Raw genomic sequence first — 24,029 nt, 5'->3', positions numbered from 1 at the left:
ATGTGAGCGAGCGGCGCCTCACATCACAAATAGAAGAAAAGCCCTTGAAGGTATGTAGGTCTCTGGGGAGCTCCCCACTGGCCAGGGCCTCTCCCAGTCCCCAGAACGGTTGGTGGTTGGCTCATCTGAAAAACGGCCAAATGAGAACACATACTCTATCATGTGCATGAGAATGTCCCCCTTAATCATAAAGTGCACATCCAATATACAGTATGACAGAAGGTGCTTGCTCATATTTATATAATATTTATTCAGAGAGGATGCCTGTCTGCACACGGCAGGCTTGCTTCTCTCAGGGGAAAATATGTCGGGGAATAATAAAGGACACAGCAGCTCCAATCTAGTAAACCTCTTTCTTTTAGCCTGCGTGCGCCTGCTGCTAGTGGCCACCATTTCTTTGGAGCAGAGAAGATCAGCGCTTGTCATCATCACACTGATAAGAGAAGAAACCCATGGGGTTTGTAGGCCTCACACAGCAGTAGCCCTGATCTAGGATGACCATCTCATTTAAGCGGAGGGCTGAAATGGATCAGCCTTATCAGCACAGAGGCAGAGCCGTCCCAGTGGCAAGAGGAGGTTTAGAGGAGCTTTGGCAGGGTTACGTTTCACCAGACAACCTCTCCCCACATGGTTTACTTGTGTGTGTGCCATGGGAACAGTTTGATATTGAATTTGATATGTCACTGCGCATGCAGAGAGCAGATATAGCCTGTGGGTAGTTAATATTGAACACAGCAGTGGCAAATGTTGCCATCGCAAGTGTGTGTGTGTGTGTGTATTTGTGTGTCTTGGCATATTTTTGTGGTGGCATGTTTAATGTTCCTTGTGCAGCACCACTTTGCATTCCGTTCTTCCCATATGGTGCATTTTCATCGTCTCTGCTGATTGTTTGGCGTCTAGTTACTCTGGCATTATATTCCACAGTCATGAATTACAACAGCTGCCGTATGCCTGCTAAAACGGTTGTTTAGTCATGCTGTTCAGTTATTGATCTCTGAGGGACAAAATCTGAGGGACTCTGCAATAAAGCGTGAATACTGATTAGCTCAGTTAATAAAAAACAATGTTTTGTTTGGCTGCAATTTTTTAACTGTTCAAAGAAAATACCAGTCAAGCGGGTATCAATAGTCTGATTCCCTGACACAAAAACTATTTTTGCAAGTTGTTGTATTGGCAAACACAAATGAACAAAATCGTTATACTAGTATGACAAGTAAAAACGTTAATGTGTGTTGCAGTGACATGTAAGGGCTTTGACAGCACATGAAAAACACCATGTGTAGTTCTTGACCCCTTGTAGTGCTATTGTTTTCCTTTTTATAAGTGGCTCCCCACACATTGCTGCCAACGGTTTCACACTATTGCACTGATCTACAGGTGGTGTTAATGCCCGGGAAACACAGCAATGAGCAAGCAATGGCAGGAAAGAAGAAGACGAGCCAGGAAAACATGGATGTTTACGATGCAGGATTCAAAATGTGTTGTTGTTTTTCAATCAGCTTTGCAAATGATTTATGAGAAAGGAAATGCATTCAACACATATGTCAGAGCTCAATTATTTATACAGTGTGATAACAACAATGTGTGTCCAAAAGACAGACAAAGTGAGCAATTATCTGGTTGCCATGGTGGATCTTTTTTTTAAGAGTCAGTTGAGACCAAAAACACATTTGGAATGCAAATGTTGCTCCATGTCCTTGAATCTTTTACAGAGGAAACTTTTCACCTATTGCGCTGCCCCCAAATGTGCACAAATCTGTAAATGGGTGTTTAAACAAACATTACTCGTCTCTCTTTAACCTTCATTCATCATTTGGTCCTAAATAGTATTTGTTTGGAAACCACAGATGCACAATGGAACATATTCTTATATCCTAAATCTTCTCACTTCCAGCTTGGTCAGATCCTGCGAAGCCCCTTCATGAAGTTCATAGCTCACGCTGTCTCCTTCACCATCTTCTTGGGTCTGCTTGTTGTCAACGCCTCTGACCGCTTTGAGGGTGTCAAGAACCTGCCCAATGAGACCATCACAGACCACCCGCGACAGGTGTTCAGGGTCAAGACCACCCAGTTCTCCTGGACAGAGATGCTGATCATGAAGTGGGTGTTGGGTGAGTCTTCTTTCTCACACACATGGTGCACAGTGGCAGTGTTTGAAATTCTGCACAGTTGCAGCCAATTCAAATGCAAAAAAGAAAGTCTCTGTCTCATGCAGATTTTCCATCGTGACAAGAAATAACCTTGATACGGCATATATAACAGTCAAAAGGTTTCCTTATGGATTTCCTTAGAATATTTAGTTTTTATTAATATGAATTTAATTAATCAACATGCAAGCAAGAGTGTATGGTGATGTTTCAACTCAGATTTCCAAAGTTTTTGATGCTAATCCAAAATAACTGGAAATAAGTGGAAAGACTCTGTGAACCTTTATGCCCAACTCTGATATGAGGCGGAATTCAAGATTAATACCAACCAAGTGGATGAAAGACAATGGCAATACAACAATTCGTTCTCTTTTATCTTCCTAAGATAGAATAGAAGTTTCCTGGTTGGATGCGGCACAGGCCAGACTTGTTGAAGCAGTGGACATGCTGAGTTCTAACGATAAACTGGAGGGAAAGTTGGAGGTTGACTTGAGAGGTGGTGCTGAGGAAATATTAGAGGGAGGGATGGAGAGAAAGAAAAATGGCAGAAAAGGATGAAAGTTAAGGGAGGGGTGGAGTGTACGGCATACGAAAAGACAGGCATGAAGACACAGATTGACGGCTGTGAGACAGACATATTCAACAGATAGACAGCCCATGGCAGTATCTGTCAGACCTCAGCTGCTTCCCATCTGCTGATGTGCTTCCTTTCATCTACAAACACACACATTTAATAACATTATATGTGGTCTGTCCGTGCACATATGCTCCTGTTTTTGTTTGTTTACGTGTGGTGGCACCATTCTTTGGCCATCCGTGGTCATTTTTGGCAGCTTGTGCTTGTGCGTGTGTGTTTCATTGTGTGCATATGTATGTTTGTTTGTTTGTGTGTGTGTGCAGTGAGTGGTGGCTCAGGTAGAGCAGGGTAATTCTAATTCCAGCAGCATGCTTTGAAGGCCCGGTAATTGTTACAGAGATGATACTGATCAGGGCACTTTTTCAGTCAGCAAGTTTCTCCTTGTTTTAGCTCCAAATAGAGAATGGCAGTGTGCGTGTGCGTGTGTGTGTGTGTGTGATTGTGTGTGTGTGTGTGTGTGTGTGTGTGTGCGTGTGTGTGTGTGTGTGGTCTTTGATCTTTCATTTGTATTTAGACATTTGCACTTGTTTTTGGTCTAGCTGTACTGGTTTTAAGATATAGTTGCTAAACGTATAGCCTTACATAAGAGGATGTCACTAGCATTTGCTAAATCAAGCACATTTTTCAACCTTTTTTTTGTATCAAGACAAATGTATTTGTTTTTGGTCTAGCTGTACCGGTAAACCTGTGGGCTCTTTGAGACTAGATATTTTTAAGTGTTTTACAAAATCTTAGCGAGATAAATTTCCCTCATTTTATTGCCTTATTTCATGTTTTTGAGAGCTGACCTTTTGCAGTGTGCATGTATTTGTATGTCCTCCTTCCTCAGGTATGATTTGGTCAGAATGTAAGGAGATCTGGACCGACGGGCCCAGAGAGTACATCATGCACCTGTGGAATGTTCTGGACTTTGGCATGTTGTCCATCTTTGTGGCTTCCTTCACGGCACGCTTCATGGCGTTCCTCAAAGCGACCAAAGCCCAGCAGTATGTGGACATGCACGTACCAGACGAAGACATTAGCACCGCCCTGCTGCCTGACGAAGTCGCCTACTTCACTTTCGGTAAGCAGTTACTCCAAAAATACGATGAAAGGCTTTGAAGATGTCTAGAAGTGTACTGATTTCTCTGGTGTTCAACAGAGATTGCTTGGACGGAGTCTGTGTGAGTTATTTGGCGCTCTCCTTTGTTTTCTCTGCCATTGTGACAACCACTATTCATGATAGCTAAATGTCTCAATTTATATTTAATCTGAAAAAATATATATATTGTGTTTCAAACTGCCTCACTTCTTATCTACCAAAAACACATTCCAAAGAGAGGCCAGTTATTCACACAATGAGATAAAATGTAAAAGCTTTCATGAGGGGCTTGAATCGTTGTTGTGCACAATCAGTCAGTGATAAGCAAATCAGATAAGTATTTGTGTAAAAATGTCATGAACAACAAAAAACATGAGCTGGGACACTGGAAGATGAGGGTGTATTTGTCATTTAATTGAAAATGTCGTTGTTGCATATTTACCCCAACTGCTGGACAATACACTTCTTAGTGGCCTGCTAAGGGAACCTTCATCAGTGCTGTCATCTGGTGGTCTGACTCTGTAATGACATATCAGGAGATATTATGTACAGCTGATAATATTTATCAAGCCAGAGGAATACAGGGTTTTCACAATAGGGTTTAATGCACATTAAAAAAATACTGTGATTGCAAACCACACTCAGACCAAATATTTCAATCGGATATCAGAAAAAGTTTCAAATTCTAAATCCACAAATGCAGCTGTGGATGATGATTAGAAATGTAATTTCAACATTAGTTTTGAAGCTATACTTGTATAGTTAATGCATCAGGTCGTATTCAGTGTAAAAATGTTAAATTTGGTCAAATCTGAAATGGGGACTTATTTTATTGTTGAAATTGGGAAACCAGTTCCCCACAAAATCTGACAATTACCGAACGATCTCTGGTTTGACTCTGCATTAGCCCAATCACATTACACATTAACACCGTACTCAGCCGCTCGTCTTTGTCTTTCTTGTCCTCCAGCCAGGAACAAGTGGCGGCCATCAGACCCCCAGATCATCTCAGAAGGCCTGTACGCCGTCGCTGTGGTGCTGAGCTTCTCGCGCATCGCCTACATCCTGCCAGCAAACGAGAGCTTCGGCCCATTGCAGATTTCACTGGGGCGCACGGTCAAAGACATCTTCAAGTTCATGGTCATCTTCATCATGGTGTTTGTGGCCTTCATGATCGGCATGTTCAACCTGTACTCGTACTACCTGGGAGCCAAGTACAATCCTGCCTTCACCACGTGAGTAATGTATGGCTGAGATAGCGACTGTGATTAGATGGTGGTTGTGTTTTAGACACAAGTATTTACATCTTCATGCCTGCATGTTTTATACAAACTTCAGCTAATGCTAAAAATATCTAATTTCCAAAGTATCTGATTTGGTTCCCATCTAAATGTGAGACCACAGAAGAAGAGACTCCCCTGGATAATATAAATGGTCAATGTCCTCCTTAATGAGACTGTTTGCTGGGTTTATCAAATCCACAGTCATCGATCAGTGGCAGAGATCGAACTTCCCACAATCCTCCCTCAGGCTTAATACAGGCAATCAGGCTGTTTGGTTAAATATGGAGAATGTGAAGACTCACTCACTAAATTCTCTATGTACAATTCAAATGCCTTGTCTTTGATTTTTTTTTTTTTAAAGAAATCTTTAAATGTCATTCAGTTAATGATGAGGAAAAACATCTCGGCCTATTGAGTTTTGTAGGTCAATATGGATGTGAGGGTTAAAAGAGAGCAAGAGGAGCTTTTGGACAGTGTCTCAAAAGTTTTTAAGTGCAGTTTTTAAAGTGGCGAGTGGCCGAGAATGTCTGAGGTGCTGGGGGAGGGAGTTCCAGAGGGAGGGGGCAGCAATGGAGAAGGCCCTGTCCCCCCCCCAGATTCGGTGCTTGGACCAAGTAGGGGGGGTAAGGAGGTTGGTGTCGGTGGATCGGAGGTTGCAGGTGGGAGTGTGTCTGTGCAGGAGGTCCTAAAGGTATAAAGTGGGTTGTGAAGGGCTTTGTATGTAATGAGGAGAGTCTTGAACTGTGTTCCTTGCTGTATGGGGAGCCAGTGGAGGTTCTGAAGGACTGGGGCGATGTGATCTCTGGTGCGGGAGTGGGAGAGCAGACGGGCAGCTGACTTCTGGATGTGTTGTAGTTTGTTGATGATTTTGGTGGATGAGCCGTACAGGATGCTGTTGCAGTAGTCCAGTTGATAGGTGATGAAGGCGGGGATGAGTGTTTCAGCGGCTGTGGAGGAGAGGGAGGGGCGTAGACGGGCAATGTTTGTGAGATGAAAGAAGGCGTTTTTGTGATGTGATTGATGTGGTGTTCAAAGGAGAGGGTTTGCTCAAAAATGATACAAAGGGTATGGATGTGTGTGGAAGCAGGAACGTGGTGCCATCGATGCAGAGGGAGAAGTTGTGGTGTGATTTATTTATTTTTTGGTGTGATTTAGGGTCTATGATGAGGATTGAGTTTGAGAAAATTGGCTTACATCCAGGACTGTCTATCTGTGAGGCATTTGGTGATGATGGGGGTGATTGATTAGGTGGAGATGTAGAGCTGGGTGTTGTTAGCATAGCAGTGGAAATGGAGACCATGGAGGCATGTGATGTTACCAAGGGGGTGCAAGTAGAAGATGAAGAGAACAATCTCTTCCTAGCACAGCTCCTCTATTAATAGCTGGGACCGAATCCAAAGTTCTGAGTAAGACAAATCAAGTGGGACAAACTATTGTTGTATTTAAAAATTGAATTTCAACCAAAAAGGGGATGATAGCAACCCTAAATACTCTAAGTGCGCTTAACCTGCTAAAGTGCTGCATTTAACTTCATTACAAGGGACCATCCTTTTCAAATGGCCAACTGTACAATTTAACCAAGGAGTCAATTTGCACTTAAAGGCTGCAGTGCATAAAACCAGCCCTACAATGCCTTGAATCACTTTAACATCAGCAACAAGAAGGTAAAAGTGTATTCTATCAATTTTATTGAATCTATCTATATATATATATATATATATATATATATATATATATATAAGAAGTTAAAAGTGTGTGTATATATATATATATATATATATATATATATATATATATATATATATATATATATATATATATATATATATATATATATAAGAAGTTAAAAGTGTATATATATATATATATATATATCAACCTGTCTAACAAGTCCCGCAACATATCAATCTGAATATCAATGCCTTCCTTCATTTTAGCATATCCGCGTGTCTGCATGCTCATTCTGTCACATCAGCTGCAAACAGAGTGACGGTGGATCTTTCACTGTCATTGTCGAATATTGTACAAAGCTATCCAGCAAGTCTCTTCATCATCATTCATCTCAAAATGAAAACTCTCTGAGTTCTCTCGCTGTCGCATGTCGTTATTCATTTCCTCAGAGGAAGACATCTGCAGATTTAAACAGATGACATTACACCATTTCTGCTCAATCATTCCATTACAAGTTGTTCTGTAATTACATTGTCATGTACTGTTCTCTTTTTTTTACGAATCGGAGTGGAAAGGTCTGTGTCATTGCAGTTTATCATCTGGTATGTTACGGTCCCACTTTGCAAGAAAGCGTGCACTCAGGAAGTGACACGTAGCTTTGTCTTTGAGCAAGTTGGGTACTGAGTCGTCCTACCAGGTGAGAGCAATAGACGGGTTCAAAACCAATCTGTACATTTAGTGGCGCATGGTGTTTATGCTCTTCTGCATCATTTACCTGACAGGTTTTTCATATCAGTGAAGAACACACAGTGTGACGAGAATTCTTGCCCTCAGTTAATGTTTCATTAACAGGCTTTCCTACCATGACGAAATGCTTCCAGGTGTCAGCACCTGTCTGCTCATTGAGCATACACCTTGTGCTGGTTTGGAGTACTGCCAGTAAACCACACAGTAGTTTGATGCAAAGTACAGACTTTGCCGTGCCAGACTGCTTGCCTATCCATCTGTTCCCCTTATCTGGTTATACACCTGTCTGTTCATCTGCATGTGTTTGTATGTGCAGATACATTTCTCTTTAGTATGTGTGTAACTACAAGCTTATTAGAAACACTGTACATTTACACACATTTGCATTGCGTCATCAGGTCAGCAAGTTCAGGAATTTCAACCAGACAGTGTCGTACATCACACACCTACAGCTCATGGAGTCAAACATCAGGTGCAATAACACCACATGCCCTTCTATGTCATATTTGTGCAGCCTCAGCTGTTTTTCTGAATGCACCAGATGTTTGACCGCCATCATCCGCACATGTGAGGTATGTGAAACCTGGAAGCAATTTCCAAGTTTTTGACCTGCTCGACATTAACCTCAGATAGAATTACTGATCATAAACGGTGTGTGATCGGATTTCCAGAGTGTTCCACTTCCTCATGCAGACTAGCCCTGCACCTCTGTGCTGTGCACATACAGTATAGCTCCTCTGCTGAGCCGCAGCACAGGGGTCTTAGAGGCTGTGAGTTCTGCTTGGCTGCCCACATGGAGCCAAAGATCCAGGAAACGCGATGAGCCGACCGACAGAGCAGCGGCGTGAGACTGAGTTCCCTGACAGAAAAGGTAGATCGACAGGTAGAACCAGAGACTAATGGAGTTCAGATGGACAGTCAGACAGATTTTACTCAGTCAGACATAATGAAGTCTTCTTAAAAAGCAGAGGACAGAAAAGACCCTGCTCCCTGCAGAGAGAAGTGCCTTATCGTCCCCATTACACAGTCATTTCCATCATGAATGTACAATCCAGCTCTGTACATTGTCCGCTTATCACTTCCCTCTCTGCTTTAGAGATCAACATCAAGGCTGTGTTAACACAGCCGTGATAACAATAGAAACTATTTCAGCTCATCTTAAAACTTCTGCCTGCATTTCTTGTCAGATTAGGCAAGAAAATGTCCCTGCTTTTTCAGTTGCCCACTCTGGCAATGGGAGCTGTATGGAGATGGTTTTAGCCTGACAGAAACCCCCCTAAATTCTGTTGTTGTTGTTGCTGTTGTCAGTCTTACCACTAGGGGTCAGTCTGGCTCTAAATCTCAACCTGCCTGGACTGAAATGTGCAAAGAGACCCGACTGAATTTATATTTCTAACGTTTAACTCTTTGTTGCTTGAATTGAATCATCCCTTTTCACCAATACTTAGTCTATAAGTGTAAAGAATTTTCAGTCTGGTCATGTTTATTTTTCTGTCCTGCTCAATGCAATTATGAAGTATGACTGCAATATGTTTGGTGTGACTGAAATAGAGAATTCACAAAATAAACAACGTCTCGTCCGTCTCTTTTCTGTCACAGCTGTGGATGTGTGTGCTGTGTGACTTCAGCTGTCTGACGGCGCATGTTTGACAGAGGGCAGAAGAAAGGGCTGGTGTGACAGCTCTGATGAGGAAGGAGACAGGTGTAGGTAGTAATGATACCCCTGGAGGGGCCACTCGGGCTGTGGGAACGGAGGGAGGGGTGTGAGAGGAAGGATGGTGGTGTATGGTGGAGGAGTGAGGCGGAGGATATCACTCTCTCTCTCTCACACACACACACACATATACAGATACATGCACAGCAGGATAGGGCAAAATGAAGACTGAGCAATAATAGCCACAATCCCCATGGGCACGAAGACTCAGACGGCTATCTGACTTTCACGACACACGCATGCCTTTTGTTGCCCACACATTACATTATACAAACATTTATGTACAGATCAATTCACGCTAATCAGGATTCTGATTTGGACAGCAGTGGTGGAGCAGTAGACCTTGTCTCTATGTTCTAGTCAACCATGCATGACAACACTGCACAGACAGACACAGAGAGAGAGGACAGGGCAGGAGAAGGGAAGACGGGGATATGAATGGAATGGCAAAGTGTTTTGAAATAGGTGAAGACTGTTCAGAGTATAGAAAAAGACACGACGGGGTGTCAAAGACGGTGAAAAAAAAAAGATTATGCTGAAGTGAAACAAAGGGAATAATACTTAATAAATGCAGCACAATCACAGGGGCAGCTAACGGCGCTGTAACAAAGTATAAAGATGAAGTCCATCGGGGTGAGGAGGGGGATATGGAGGGAGTGAGGGATGAAAAGAGAACCACTGGGAGAGATGTATATGCAGAGAATGGTGTGTTTTTGGCTCGGCTGTTTGTTCAGGCAAAATGTGGGAGACCAGCCAGGATGCATGGACAAAAGAGGAAAACGAGGGAGAACGGATGAGAGAAGGTCAAACAGACAAAAGCTCAGCCACACAGACTCAGCACAGATTCTGATCGCACTACATTTTTACCAGTAACCATTTGAATCGGTGGGAAGAAATGATGAAATAACTTTGACAGCATGTACATGTCTGTGTATATTTTGTCAGCTTTGTTTTCCCTACAGCAGTTAGTTATCAGTACTTTTCACATAACTGCTCTTTATAGACCACAATGTGCTTTTTTATGTTGGTTTGAGTCGGCAACATCAGCCTTCTTTTTCTTCTTTGTGTTTTTTTAGTACTGGCAAGAAAAGAAGTATATCTTAATTAAAGCCAAGGACAAGTCAAATGTAATGCAATGTAAATGGAGAGAGACGGAGAGAGAGAGAGGGACGGCAGATGGTTGAGACCGAGTCGGGGTGAGCAAAAGAGGATTTATTAGCTCTGAAGGCGAGGCAGAGGTGCCGTGTTCAGCCTTTCCCAGTCAAGCACATCTGAATGTCAGAATGAGGAGAGGAGACGCGACTACAATTTAGGCGAGACAGACAGAGAAGAGACAGAAAAATAATGCAGTAGTGTGACCAATATGGGCTCTTAAATGGCAACGCTCAAACCAGTAGCTCGAGTCAAATTCAGAATTTGTCGTCAAATTCAGAATTTGTCGTCAAATTCAGAATTTGTCGTCAAATTCAGAATTTGTCGACAAATTCTTCCATTACGATGACAAATGATGTCAAACATGTAAATTTAAATTCATTCCTTCAGTTGAGAGCAGGGAGATCACATATAAAGACTATAAAACATTGATTACTCATAGCTTTTGAAACATTGGGTCCCTCAATGCTTCTAATTGTCTTTTAACCAACGGTCCATGAGTTGGTTGAAGAACCTGTCCCTGGCTAAGCCTTTAGTGTTTTCAGCTAACTCAGCTAATTAAAAATGCACATGGTAGCTACATACATGATAATGTGCTGAATGACTGATGTCCAAAACAAAAAGTCAGCCTTCTCACCAGCTGAGAAACCATTTAAAATACATGAAAATAAAGTATTAGTCATAGTAATCGCTGTATTTTAGTGTAGAGCTCAAAAGTCCCAGCATTATAAGTACGAGAGGAAAACCTGTAAAATCGGAATATTTCTTTCTAAATTAACCACAGACAAATTTCAAATGCTTCCTTACCAGCGGGGACCGCACCGTTGGTATTGTTTTCACCATGCGAGTCTGTTTGTGAGTCATCATGGCAAATAATGGCCCTGGAGCCAACTGGTGGGAACAACCACAGAGGCGGTTTTGAGTACTTTGCCAGGTGTCTTATGTCTGTCTGTCTGTCTGTGGACAGATTTTGTCACTCTAATAGTGTTGCAGCTGTGCAAGATGCTGTCACAAATAAAGTTTGAGATCAAAATTAAGTTTAAAGATGGGTGTGGTCCGAGCAGGGACGGCAGAAGTAGAAGTGGTGTCCTCGCCACCAGCCCCGTGCACACTGCTTCGACATGTGGAGAAATCCTTGCCTAGTTACTGTAGCTAAGCTATAATTCGACGTTCTCGGTTCTACAGAGGAGTTTGGCGGGCTGATGTCACACATAATAGTAGCCAAAATTGTAATCAGCCCAACACAATGGTTTGTTCTGCTTTCTTTTTTTAAAGATCAAATCCATTTTATAATAATAAAAGTGATTGACTTGAAAAGAGGAAGACGACACAGACAACAGCGAGACAGAAAGACAGGCAGCGAGGGAGCAGGCAGATTAAAGAAAAGTTGATGTCGTGTTTGACTCGCTATCAAAACGCTGTCTAATTGCTCTTCTTGTGGTGTCCCCGCTTCATAAGAATTCTCTCACAAGTTGCCTGAAGACACACACCAAAACAGCATCCTTTTGCATTTCTCTCTGCCTGTCTCATTTTGTATCCCACTGCCAGTCACAAAAATATGCACAAACACACAAACGGACCCACTCGTGAGACGCACACATCGGTATTTCTTCTGTGCCTTCAGTTTCCTTTTGCCTCTCTCTCTCTCTTTGTCTTTCTATCAACAAAACACACAGGCAGGCAAACCAGCATCTCTTAGGACTATTCATTTATTCATTCATTCATTCATTCATTCATTAAAACCCGCCATGGTGTCGCCATGGTGACGGCTCCATTGGCGCGACTGATAGAAAGTTAAACTCAATTTGATATTTAAAGATGTTTCCTCTGTAGTTGCCTGTCTGACGGACTACTTGTCCGTCTGCAGGAGAGGAAGGGGAAGAAATAGAAGCAAATCGAGAAGGAGAAATGTAATGTCTTGCTAGTGACTGAGGGGCAGAAGGACAGAAGGCTGGATGCAGCCGTTCAGTCTCCATCTACGTGTGCATTCGGCCAATCTGAAAATATTGCTGCAGGTTAAACAAAGAAGAGATTTATATGTGAGAGGGGAATGAAATAATGAAAAATCTAAAGTATAAATCATACAAATAGATAGTGTGACAGAAATGACTAAAAGCTGTTGGGATCAAAGACGGAAAGAGAGTGAGAGAGGGCGGGCGCGTGATGCTTAGAAATATATGAAAAGCAATGGAAATATAATGAGAAAATGGGTGAGAGAGATGGAGAAAACCAACGAGAGGCAGAGAGAGAGAGAGAGAGCAACGAAGACAAACTCGAGGCGTAAAGCAAGAGAGCCCGTCTCTGGAGGGGGGGGCTTGATTTGGGCCTGTCTGTGATTGGGTTTGGACGGCTCCTGCAGAGCTGAGGTGACTCACCAGGCACACACAGACACACACAATGTGGTGTGAGTGTATATACGTATGTGTGTGGGAGAGAGAGGCTGAGTGGTAACAGAGTAACTTCTTTCGTGTGTGTGTGTGTGTGTACGCATATTTAGCCGCCGTGCTGCGTGCAGCCTATTGGGAGCTGTCACTCTTCATAACTGATAATAACACACTGTCCATCTCTGTCTCCAGATGCCCACTGTCCCTGCTGATTCACTGCCTGTTTTACAATGATGTTAGAACACAAACATAAGCAAGTTTGAAATCAAATAATCTCATTCTCTTACGTTGGGAAAAAAAAGAAGCTCCCATTATCCAGAGCGTCTCGTATGTCTCAGTCGCAGGTCATTGCATGACCAGTGTCTGAGCTGACATTAGCAGGAGACAAATTCAAATCGATCAATGTTGTTGATCTACAAAGATTATATTTGACATATTTCATAATTGCACTTCCTCCCGTAGAGGCACCTCACGCAGGTTTCAGTGACTCAAATAAGCAGAAAATGAGCAAAACAAATGACTTGCCAGCTGCTTGTGCGTCAGCTTGATCCAGCAGGAAAGAAGACCCTCTACCCTCATATTCACTTGAATGATTCATTTGCACAAACAGATATCTCTCTAAATGAGTGTAATGTAATGTATGTCGTCATGCATACAGTGTTATATACCCGGGTGACTTGTATGCTGCTGTAAGGAGGGGTTCACTTCCAGCAACACATAAAATGCCATCCACAGTTTTAGAACTTCATATTAAAGCACCAGCCTGCCCAGGCAGATGAACAGGGTGTATAAATAGGCTCTGTGTGTGCGTACTTTTAATTGCGGGTGTGCGTTTGGGCCAGCGTCTGGTTTAATGGCACATTAATGTTGCCTGGAACAAAGCCCTTCATCATTATCTCCACTCACATATTTTTTGGGGGAACATAAAAATGTAAATCGAGTGAGCGTTTCACGCTGGGCAGGGACGAGAGCTGGGAGACAGAATAATTAGATTAAAAAGATAATTGGGATATGACGTTATAGAGACCCGATATTTGGCGCCTTTTTATTTTTGTTTCATTTTTTTTCAAAGCCACAGGAAAGCATTTTTTATCTCGTAAGAGAGGCTCCAGGTAAGAGGCATTATTCATAGAGGGAAGGCTCAAAATAACAGGTTTTCAAGGTAATCATCTCCCTCAGCTCTCTTGATTGCGCGATAGGCTGGTGGATGTGTGTGACGTGAATGAGAAGATGGTGTTGTTGATATCATCCTTCGGTCGCTGATAGTCTCCCACCAATGGTCTGTCTGATGCCATCCGTTACAGCAACACAGAGAAGAACTGCTGTTGTTGCTTGTGAATGTGTTTGTGTTCAAGCATGCCTCCAGTGCCCGATGTCACTGAGTATGCCTCTGCGTGCACGTTGAAAGAGATACTTATTTCTCAAAACAGCTATCAACCGGTTCAAACGTCTGTGGTCTTTTGTGGGGTTTGAAATCGTGACTCGTGAGTTTTTGCATGTCCGATGTTCAGCAATTGGTACAAAGCTCTGTGCACGCCTCACAAATTATTGACACGCAAGTTAGCAGTGATCATATGCATAATATCATCGGGACATCTGTCATGTTGGCAAGTCAGCAGAATGCCAATTGACGTAAACACGGAGAAATCAATGAAAATGGAATGACGTTCACAGGAAAATTCATATTTTAGAGGGGCTATAAATATTTGTACCGACCATTAATCATGCCATTCTGCTAAAGTTCAGAGATGCACAGAGAATAGTGACAGTATGCAGACAATTTGAGGCCAGTCTGATCCAGGGAGTCATTGACAGGAAGTGTTTTTAATGACAATGAACGAGGTTGTTCTATATACTTGATACAAAATAGGGGTTTTTGATATCGAGGTAATTACAGTTTCCATTGTCTATTTCTACCTGGTGGAAGCATCAATGTGGTCATTGTATTTTTCTACTACATATATTAGATTCAGGCACATTATATTCTTATATGATTTACAGCTGAGTTAGACAGAGAGAACACACACAGATCCCGTCTTGAAGGTTGAAGTGTGCTTTGCTATCTGCCTGAAAGGTCGAAGCTGAAGCACCCAGAGAGAGGTGTGTGTGTGTGTGTGTGTGTGTGTGTGTGTGTGTGTGTGTGTGTGTGTGTGTGTGTGTGTGTGTGTGTGTGTGTGTGTGTGTGTGTGTGTGTGTGTGTGTGTGTGTGTGTGTGTGTGTGTGTGTGTGTGTGTTCTCTGTGCCTTCAGCGAGCTCTCTGCAAGAAGTGAAGTTGGAAGACATTCACAGCCTCAGACCGGGAGACGATAGATCTTCTCTCCCCACAGCCTCCTTCCACCTTCAGCTCCTCCAGCAATCCAACCAGGCAGCTCCCCACCCCCCTCTGTCATCTCAAACCCATTCTTGCCACTCATGGAATATTTAACGACAGACATGGCCCTGAATGTCAATGGTGGCAGGTCTTGCAGCTTGATGCTGTTTTGCCTTGTGTCGGTGAATGATCCCTCAGGCTGAACGGAGATACGGCTGTGGACCTCAGGACAAAGCGCACGACATTTTAAAATCAATGAAATGAAATTTACAGAGTTAGAAGTGCTTTTGTCTAATTGTCAACAAACGGTCGCAGACATTTTAATCCATGATGACTCAAATTAAACTGAGGACAGAAAAATGTATCAAAATGAAAAATTCAATGTTAAATTATCTTTTCAGACACCGCCCTGAAAAAAAATGACCACATTCATTTTAAGTTATGGCATGAAAAACAAACCTTTGTTGTTTCCCCTTTAACTGCAGTGATGTTTCAGTATCTTTTTTCAGTTACGGTCAACATAAGACTAAGGCTAAACTGATTTCTATAAACCAAAAGTGCCTTTTCCCATTTCCTGCTTTTTTGATGATTTCCGAAGTCCGTCGTGTGTGTGTGTGTGAGTGCAGGTGTGTGTTTTTGTATTTGTGTGAGAAGGATAATGGGATAATGTGTTCAAATTGGATATGACTCATCAGTTATTTCATCAGTGCCACCTCATAAAACCCCAGGACATTAAAATGCATTTTGTGTGTTTGCATGTGCACGTGTGTTGTAGTGAGACAGCAATTAGCCGCTTCAGCTGTGTGTTCACTGTCATCTACTGTTTTCTCACCGCCACATCTTCTCTCTCTTTCCTCACAGGGTGGAGGAGAGTTTTAAGACTCTTTTCTGGTCGATCTTTGGGCTGTCTGAAGTGATCTCAGTGGTGCTGAAGTACGACCATAAGTTCATAGAGAACATCGGCTACGTGCTGTACGGGGTCTATAATGTCACGATGGTGGTCGTCCTTCTCAACATGCTCATTGCTATGATCAACAGCTCGTACCAGGAGATAGAGGTAGATAAATAAGATGCTCGGTCAATATTGAAGGTTCTAATACTGTCAACAAGTCAATAAGGATCATTGTCTGATCACATCTGAGCCTGCAGGAGAATTAGAGAGTGAGTTGAAAATACCATGAGCCTTAAAAAAAGTCAACACAATGGAAGAAAGGTGCACGCAGCAGAGTGGAGATCTCCGCCGTGTTGTGTCTGCAACGACCACTGCTGTAATGTTTGATTGAGTGAACGCAACCCGCAAATTCTCAAACCCCTCTTCTCGACCTCCACTCACACGTCTTATTAGAATCTATGCAGCTGTCTGCACTGGCTCTGTGCAGCTAAACTGCAGTTCAATGTGTAAAGCCTTACGTTGATCCATGTGAGTCGACTCAGAAGCAACTGATGATGGAAGTGACTGAGCCAGCGACACTGGTTAATACCAGTGGTGGAAGGACGAAGAAGTACTTTTGCTTCAGTAAAAGTTCTAATACCAGGATTTAAAAAACACTCCGTTACAAGTAAAGTCCTGCATTCAAAATCTTTCTGAGATTAAAGTATCGAAGTATATAATCAAGAAACTGTACTTAAAGTATACAATTTCAAATACTTGGGTTATTTAGTAACATTATTATATATAATGATGTCAGATTATTAATATAGATGCAGTAACATATTGGATGCATTTAAATGTGGTAGCTGACTGCAATAGAGCTCATTTTATTCATTTCATACTGTTGGGTGGTTTCATTTTCTGTAAAACATTGCATTGTATTTCATTTCCTCATTATGAATAAATGTAGTGAAAAAAGTAATATGTCCCTCTGAAATGTACATTTACTGTCCACCATTCATTAATACCAAGCTGTACCAAAGGGTGGAAATAAAATGACTAGACCTTGAGCATACAATCATAAATTAGCACACAGCTGATGGGTCCAGTCGTTAAGATTTGCCGTGGACGGACACATATGCACATACACACACACTCAAGCAAACAACCGAATACATAATCTCCTGGTGGAGATAACAAATAAACACAGAAGTAAGTAAAGAAGTAACTCGTTCTTTTCTCCGAGGTTTCTACAATCGAATGGGTTTTGTGAGACGTCACACGCTTTGTCTCTGTCCGTCCGTCTTTGCAGGAGGATGCCGACGTAGAGTGGAAGTTTGCCCGAGCCAAGTTGTGGCTCTCCTACTTTGACGAGGGCCGCACCCTGCCCGCCCCCTTCAACATGGTTCCCAGCCCAAAGTCCTTCTACTACCTGGTCCTCCGCATCAAGTCCTGTCTGATACACCTCTGCAAGGCCAACAGCCATCGCCATAACGAGCTGGAGCTGGGCATGCTCAACTCGCAGGCCAGGGTCAGGAAGCCTTGGATTACTTCTCTCGTGATGAATTTCAGACACAAACCAAATAATATTTAGTTGTTTTACATGCATTGTTCTCCGTGACGGGGAACAACAAAAGGGCTGACATTATTTTTGACATTGTGAAGAATCGATTATTATGATTTTCAAAACAAAGTTGCAGTAGCAACTAAATAATAGAGTTCCTCTTCATGTCAGTATTATTGTCCTTTCGAAGTGCTTTGATAAAAACTATTCCCAAATTTTACAGAAACTCCGGTGGGAGCCAGGAAATACATTATATTGCCACTGCATGCCTGCAATGCAACTTCAGCTCCTTTCATTGTTACACGTTCTCCCTCTAAAGCAGGGCTCTCAAACTCCCGGCCCGCCACGTCATTTTATGTGGCCCGCGAATCCGCCAGCAAAAAAAAAAATAAAATAAAAAAATAAAGTTAGACTTGATAATAAAAATATCCCCATAGTCGAAATTATGAGATAGAAAGTCGACGTTATGAGATAGAAAGTCATAACTATGATAGAAAGTCATAATTCTGAGATAGAAGTCAAAATGATGAGATAGAAAGTCGACGTTATGAGATAGAAAGTCATAATTCTGAGATAGAAAGTCAAAATTATGAGATAGAAAGTCAAAATTATGAGATAGAAAGTCAAAATTATGAGATAGAAAGTCAAAATGATGATATACGTCATAGAAGCAGCTCTTTGGCTGGTTACTGTACATTTAACATGGAAATGTATTGTGAGTACATTGAAGACTACTTTAAACTGTGAATGCAGACAGTTATTTAACAACATGTTACGAGTAGTTACATTTACAACCGGCCCTTTGTGGGCGACCATGATGCTGATGTGGCCCGGACTGAAAATGAGTTTGAGAGCCCTGCTCTAAAGGAATGTCCATATGAATATAATCACTGTAATCAAAAGAAACTATTGCATGAAATAAATAGCATAGGCCATTCAACACAGAATCAACTTCGCGCTGGCGTTGTCCTCAGGCATTTCCTCTGTCTGATCCCTCGACTCAAATGGCTCACAGCAGCGCCTCAGATAAGCGATCAGTCAGGCCTGCCTCGACTCAGACGCCTGGGCAGGTGGGTTACACCCCGCTGCCTCTGTGAGATCCTGAAGTTCTCTGTAGCTCTGACAGTTTAACTGCAGATCCAAGCAGGTTCAGCAAGCGATCGATAAATACGCTCACACCCAACCACAGTGCAGCGTCGAGAATGTCAAATGAGATTTGGACAAGACAGCGTGATCTTTCTGAATCATCCGGTTTTTCCTCTCTGTCTTTTGGTCCATGTCACTCATACGGATATCCACCGTTTGAGAAAGGGGCTGCGCTCAATTGAATCGAATTGTGTTAGTTTCAAATCAGCATATGTTCAGGAGGAGATAACCGATTAAGTTGCAGTTTCTAAAGTGAATATTTCTTTCATATATTCACGGTAGTTGGGACAACTAATAGCTTTCCAAAAGCAAAGAAATACAATTGTCGTTAACTTGAGGCAGCAGAGCTCTGCATAACAGATGTGTTCCTCACATTCACATGAAGCTGAAGCAGTAATTCCCATCTGGTAGTGTGGTTCAATAAAGCAGTGAACATTTCATTTGCCTCTCTATTGCAAATAGTTTGTGTTTGCAGTAGGTGTTCTGTGTTCTACAAAGTTGTAAAAATGACTCGACATTATGTTATTTCACTGAGCACAAGATTCCCTGCAAAATGAAATCATATATAATATAAAGTCAGTGAGAGCCCAAATGAATGTGAAACCCAAGGCGTTCAGGCCAGATGAGCTTTATCATCACTCCAGTGTTTTGGGTCCCGGGGTCGACCCAAAAAACCTCTAAAGGGAGGCATCAAGGAGGATCCTGATCAGATGCCCGAACCACCTCAACTGGCCAGTTTCAACGTGAAGTAGCGGAGGCTCTACTACGAGGTCTTTCCGCATGTCTGAGCTCCTAAAGCTATCTCTAAGGCTGAGCCAAGACACCCTCTGAAGGAAGGGCACATGTAGAATGTACATGTTATTTATGATTCAACTTTTGAATCATCAGGCTATTATGTTGAGAAAGCTCAACGCCGCCATAGCTTTAGTGCGTATAGAGCTACACAGCAAGGACGTGGAGGAAATCTGGAAATGAGTTGATAGAAATCCACTCTGGTCAAGTAATGATGTTGATTCTCTTTGAAGACATCTGTGGGCACCAGATACCTTCCTTTCATTGTTGTTTTGTTTTTTGCCAGTGTTGCCTCCTGCAACACCCTCAAAGGCTTTCATCATAGAAGATCACTCAACTTTGAAATATGACGTTATCACTGTATCTCACCATTCCAACAGGATGAACGCCTCAGGACTTATCCACGCCCGGGAGAAGAGTTCATCCCCAGGAAATCTAGAAAACACCCGACCAGATACGAGGTAAGACGGGGAGCGAAGGACGGATGGAGCGAAGATGAGACCAAGCACAACCGGAGACTCTCAGAAGCCATTGAGTGGAAGTGAAAAGGAAGAATGAGAGGGAGGAATATTAAGGATGAGGGATATCGATCAAAACAAAAGTGTGAGTGGCTGGAGGTTGAAAAAGAATGAGATGGAGAGAGAAACATTAGAGGGTTGAAAGAGGTGAAGAGACTGCTGTGAAGGACGGAGGTAAGGAAGCGTGAGGTAGGGAGATGAGCTGGAGGCAACAGGGAGGAAATACTTTTCCAAGAGATTGGATGAAAGGGCATCGACTGAAAAGAAGGCAGGATTGAACAAGTGAATGTGAGTGAAAGAGGGAGAAGAGGAGCGGCAAAACGAAAAAGAGAGACACTGAGCACAGGCTGAAAATGCCTCTAATGAGCTGTTTGAGGGAGATGGAAGGCGGGCACTCAGTAAATGAGCTCAAAGTATCTCGCTGAGAAAAGGAAGCGATGCTCTCCTCCTGAGTCTGCCCTTCACCTTTTCCCTCAGGGAAATCTAACTTCCTTCACACGTCGATTGCGCTTTTCTCCCAACCCTCGCTGATTGTGTGGAGATGTCCCTTTTATATGACAGTTGTATGTGTGGTGACAGGTTCACACTCATTCAGAGTGCCTACATGCAGAGGCTGACTGCGTGAGCCTTGGCAAGAGCTGCAGGACATCCCTGTTGGCTACAGAGCAATACTCGATAATATTTCACACACGGCCTCCGACACACTGTGCTGCTCTCTACCGCTGTCTGCATGATTGTCTGTGTGTGTGTGTACATCGGCACGTACACACGAATGGTGATGAATACACTACGCGTCTATGTCAGATCACCTCATCACCTTCTCTCTATTTCATCTCTTTTCCTCTCCTCCGCTTAGAACATCATGAAGCGCCTGACTAAGAGGTATGTGCTGAAGGCCCAAGTGGACAGAGAGAGCGACGAAGTCAATGAAGGTAAAAATCCCCTCATCTTTAAGTCCCACTCTCATTGTGTCATTAGCTGCTCCGTGCATGTCAGATAAAGTCCATCAAATGAGGTCTCTCTGTATATCACATGTATGTACTGTATGACTGCATGTACTCACACCTGTCAACTATAGCACCGTTTTGGGGCTTTGCAGACGAGGGCTTACCCGCACACATGTCTGTATTTGCTCAGGGTCACGCGTCCTGATTGTTGTGTCCGTGTGTGACTGGTGTTGCAGGTGAGCTGAAGGAGATCAAGCAAGACATTTCCAGCCTCCGTTATGAGCTCCTGGAGGAGAAGTCCGATGCCGCTGCAGAGCTGGCTCTGCTCATCCAACAACTTGGCGACAAGTTTGGCAAGAACACCATGAGACAGTGACAGCGCTCGCAAGAAGGAGAGAGAGGAAGGGAGGGAGGAAGATGTGAAATCAGGAGGAGGGGGAGGCAGGAACAGGGAAGGTGTTTTTAAGACCTTTATGGTGGAAGAGTGAGAAAAAAAAGGGAGATGGGAGGCAGGATGTTTATGAGATAGACGGGGAAGAAAGTAGAAGAAAAGCGTGAGAGAAACAGATATTTGATAACTTAATGGGAAGGGTTTTGTATTATGCAATGACCAATTAAGGAGGAATGTGAAAAGAACCTCGCTGCGACTGCACAAGAGCACAAGGTCGAGGGTCAGAGGTGAAGTAAACTCAGTGGAAGGGGCTTTGTGTCGACAGTTGAATTCTAATAAAAGGCGACGTCTTCAGGGAGTCATAAGAATATTTGTTTCTCACACCTGAAAGGCTGGCTTTGCTTCTATGTCTTCACTTTGTCAGGACAAGCGTAGTGACGCCTGTCGAGATACTGTACTCTCCTTTACACACCAGGCTATCTAATTAATGCAGTTCCATCCACACTGCACACCTTGATCACGAGTCAAATGATTCAGGAAAAAAGCGATGAAACGGTGTCGGGTTTATACACTCATTTGAAAGTCATTGAAACGCTCTCCAAAAATGCAGTCAGTGACCTTTGTATGTCCACATAACACACAGTGTGCTGGTACGGCATTCAGCATGGCAGCTCCTTGTGTGCTGCCTCCAAGAGATCTTGTGTTCGTAGAAATTGACTTTGTAGAGTTCCATCAAAGGGCAAAAATACTGATAACACGACAGTATGTGTTTCACCTCACTCAGAATTATTTCAATACAATGTAACTAAATAAGCACATGCTGCCAGAAAGTAAGCAGGTATGGGTAATTCATGAGTAGCAAATACAGGATGAAACAATTTCACAGGATACCTCTCCCTCTTGGTTTAAAGTCGAGGTCTCATGCATATTTGACCACTTTAAGACGAAACAATGTTAAATAGGACCTAGAAAACAGTCGTGGGTGTTCTCCTTTTCATTGTGCCTTTGCAGTACAAAGTGTTTTCTGAAATAGAAGCCAGATAGCGACATGACCTCGCGCGGTTGTGTTTAAAGGACATTAAAGTAATTAAAGGACATAGCGCTGCACGAGCTAACTGGCTGCATTCGACTTCACCAGTGATTCGACTGACATGGTGAACAATAGGTAAGAGTTGAACTGTTGCTTCAACTAATATTAGATACAGAGAACATGTGATCCAGTAACAATGCAGTTTGATAAACTGCTAATTCTGCCCACTAGAATTGAGATGTGTTTATATTGTGAAGTGTAGAATTCTATCGAAAGCAAACCAATACACAGATGTAGATACAAAGAGGGTGCTAATGTTTATGTTGACCTGTGGGATCAGCCACAGTATGTCTGTCATGTAACAGGAGCCTATTTTGGACAACAAAAAACAGCCACTGGCCCATTATTTATAGTCTGTCTAGTCCCCAAACCTGAACACCATCAGGATCCAGCAACTTGAAAGAGATGTCTTGGATTGTTATATTTCCAATGAGAATGCTTCATTTATTTCTGAAATGCAGTTTCTAAACAGCAAAATCCAACGTTCACACAATGCAGTACTGCATATTTTGTTGTCATTTAAAAACTTCATGGATGAGACAGTTTGGGTATTTTACATGTAATCAACAGATCGGATGGCTTCCTCCAATGATTTGGCTGAAATAAATCCCTTTCATCCTTTTTGAAACCCATTGGATAATATCAAAAAGCAAATATTATCACGCTAAAACATCAGGGTTTTGTTGTTCTTTTATTGTGTGGATGATATCAAATGTCATTGGCCCCATCGGTAAAGATGAGCAGGGGGCATACTGCTCATATTAACACATTTAGAGGGCTGTCATTACATATGATTTGTGTTGGTGGGAAAAACAAATCGGACCTTTTTCATCTTAAAATCATTAACCAGTACAGTGAAACTATGAAATGAGTTATTGCCATAACAAATGTATCTATATTTAAACGCTTACAGGTTGTTTTTAAAGCTTCTAAGGTTAAAAGCCTAAGCTCACTCGTAGTCACAGTAACCCCCAGAACATTTCGTAGCTTTGAAATTGAAACTTTAAACACAATTGAAACAGTTGACTTCGTAGAGATATAAGGTTTTTAACCTATTGTGACCGTGTCTTGATTCAGGTCCACAAATGTTGTCAAGTTTTCATTTTAGTAAGTAGTGTGACTTGTGTCTTTATTTATTTTGACTGTCGGAGAGTGAAAGAGCAGCTAACTATTTTCCGTGTGCAGAACCAGGCCAGGAATGAACTCCGAGAAGGTTTTATGACTCCCACTGCTTTAAACGCAAAATTAACGGAAATACTGTATTTTTCACTTTTACGCAAGAAATATTGATTACTGCAAAATCTTGTACTGTATATTGTCATATTTTTGATCTTTGAATTAAAGATAGTATGCTCTAAATCATTTAATCATGCTTTAATCATTGGATCATTCTGTATGTGTGTGCTCATAGGTGGAGTTTGATGAAAGTCAATGAGTCTAAATATTCTGTGTTTGTCCCCATCAGCAGCCCTCAGCTCATGATAGGTGCTGGAGCAGAACCAAACAAGTGATTGCAGCATTACTCTGCACTCCAGCGACTGTATGCACAGACACACACCTATGCAGACCTGTGCACATACACG

The 24,029-nt window shown here is 42.4% G+C and overlaps 1 protein-coding gene across 1 annotated transcript in view; it reads left to right on the top strand.

The window, feature by feature from the left end:
• Nucleotides 1–21,341, top strand: part of trpc7b (transient receptor potential cation channel, subfamily C, member 7b) — a gene marked incomplete at both ends in the record, with an annotated part of 36,719 nt that extends 15,378 nt beyond the window's left edge. Inside the window, 8 exons of the mRNA XM_079269188.1 lie at nucleotides 1,895–2,111; nucleotides 3,614–3,847; nucleotides 4,836–5,100; nucleotides 15,989–16,184; nucleotides 17,311–17,529; nucleotides 19,881–19,961; nucleotides 20,875–20,950; nucleotides 21,202–21,341. Coding sequence (XP_079125314.1) covers nucleotides 1,895–2,111; nucleotides 3,614–3,847; nucleotides 4,836–5,100; nucleotides 15,989–16,184; nucleotides 17,311–17,529; nucleotides 19,881–19,961; nucleotides 20,875–20,950; nucleotides 21,202–21,341 — 1,428 coding nt within the window. The remainder of the gene's footprint in view (nucleotides 1–1,894; nucleotides 2,112–3,613; nucleotides 3,848–4,835; nucleotides 5,101–15,988; nucleotides 16,185–17,310; nucleotides 17,530–19,880; nucleotides 19,962–20,874; nucleotides 20,951–21,201) is intronic.
• Between the last annotated feature and the right edge of the window lie 2,688 nt (nucleotides 21,342–24,029).

Source organism: Melanostigma gelatinosum, assembly GCF_949748355.1.
Source record: "Melanostigma gelatinosum genome assembly, chromosome: 5".
Taxonomy (NCBI): Eukaryota; Metazoa; Chordata; class Actinopteri; order Perciformes; family Zoarcidae; genus Melanostigma; species Melanostigma gelatinosum.
This window is presented reverse-complemented; position numbering and strand designations above follow the sequence as displayed.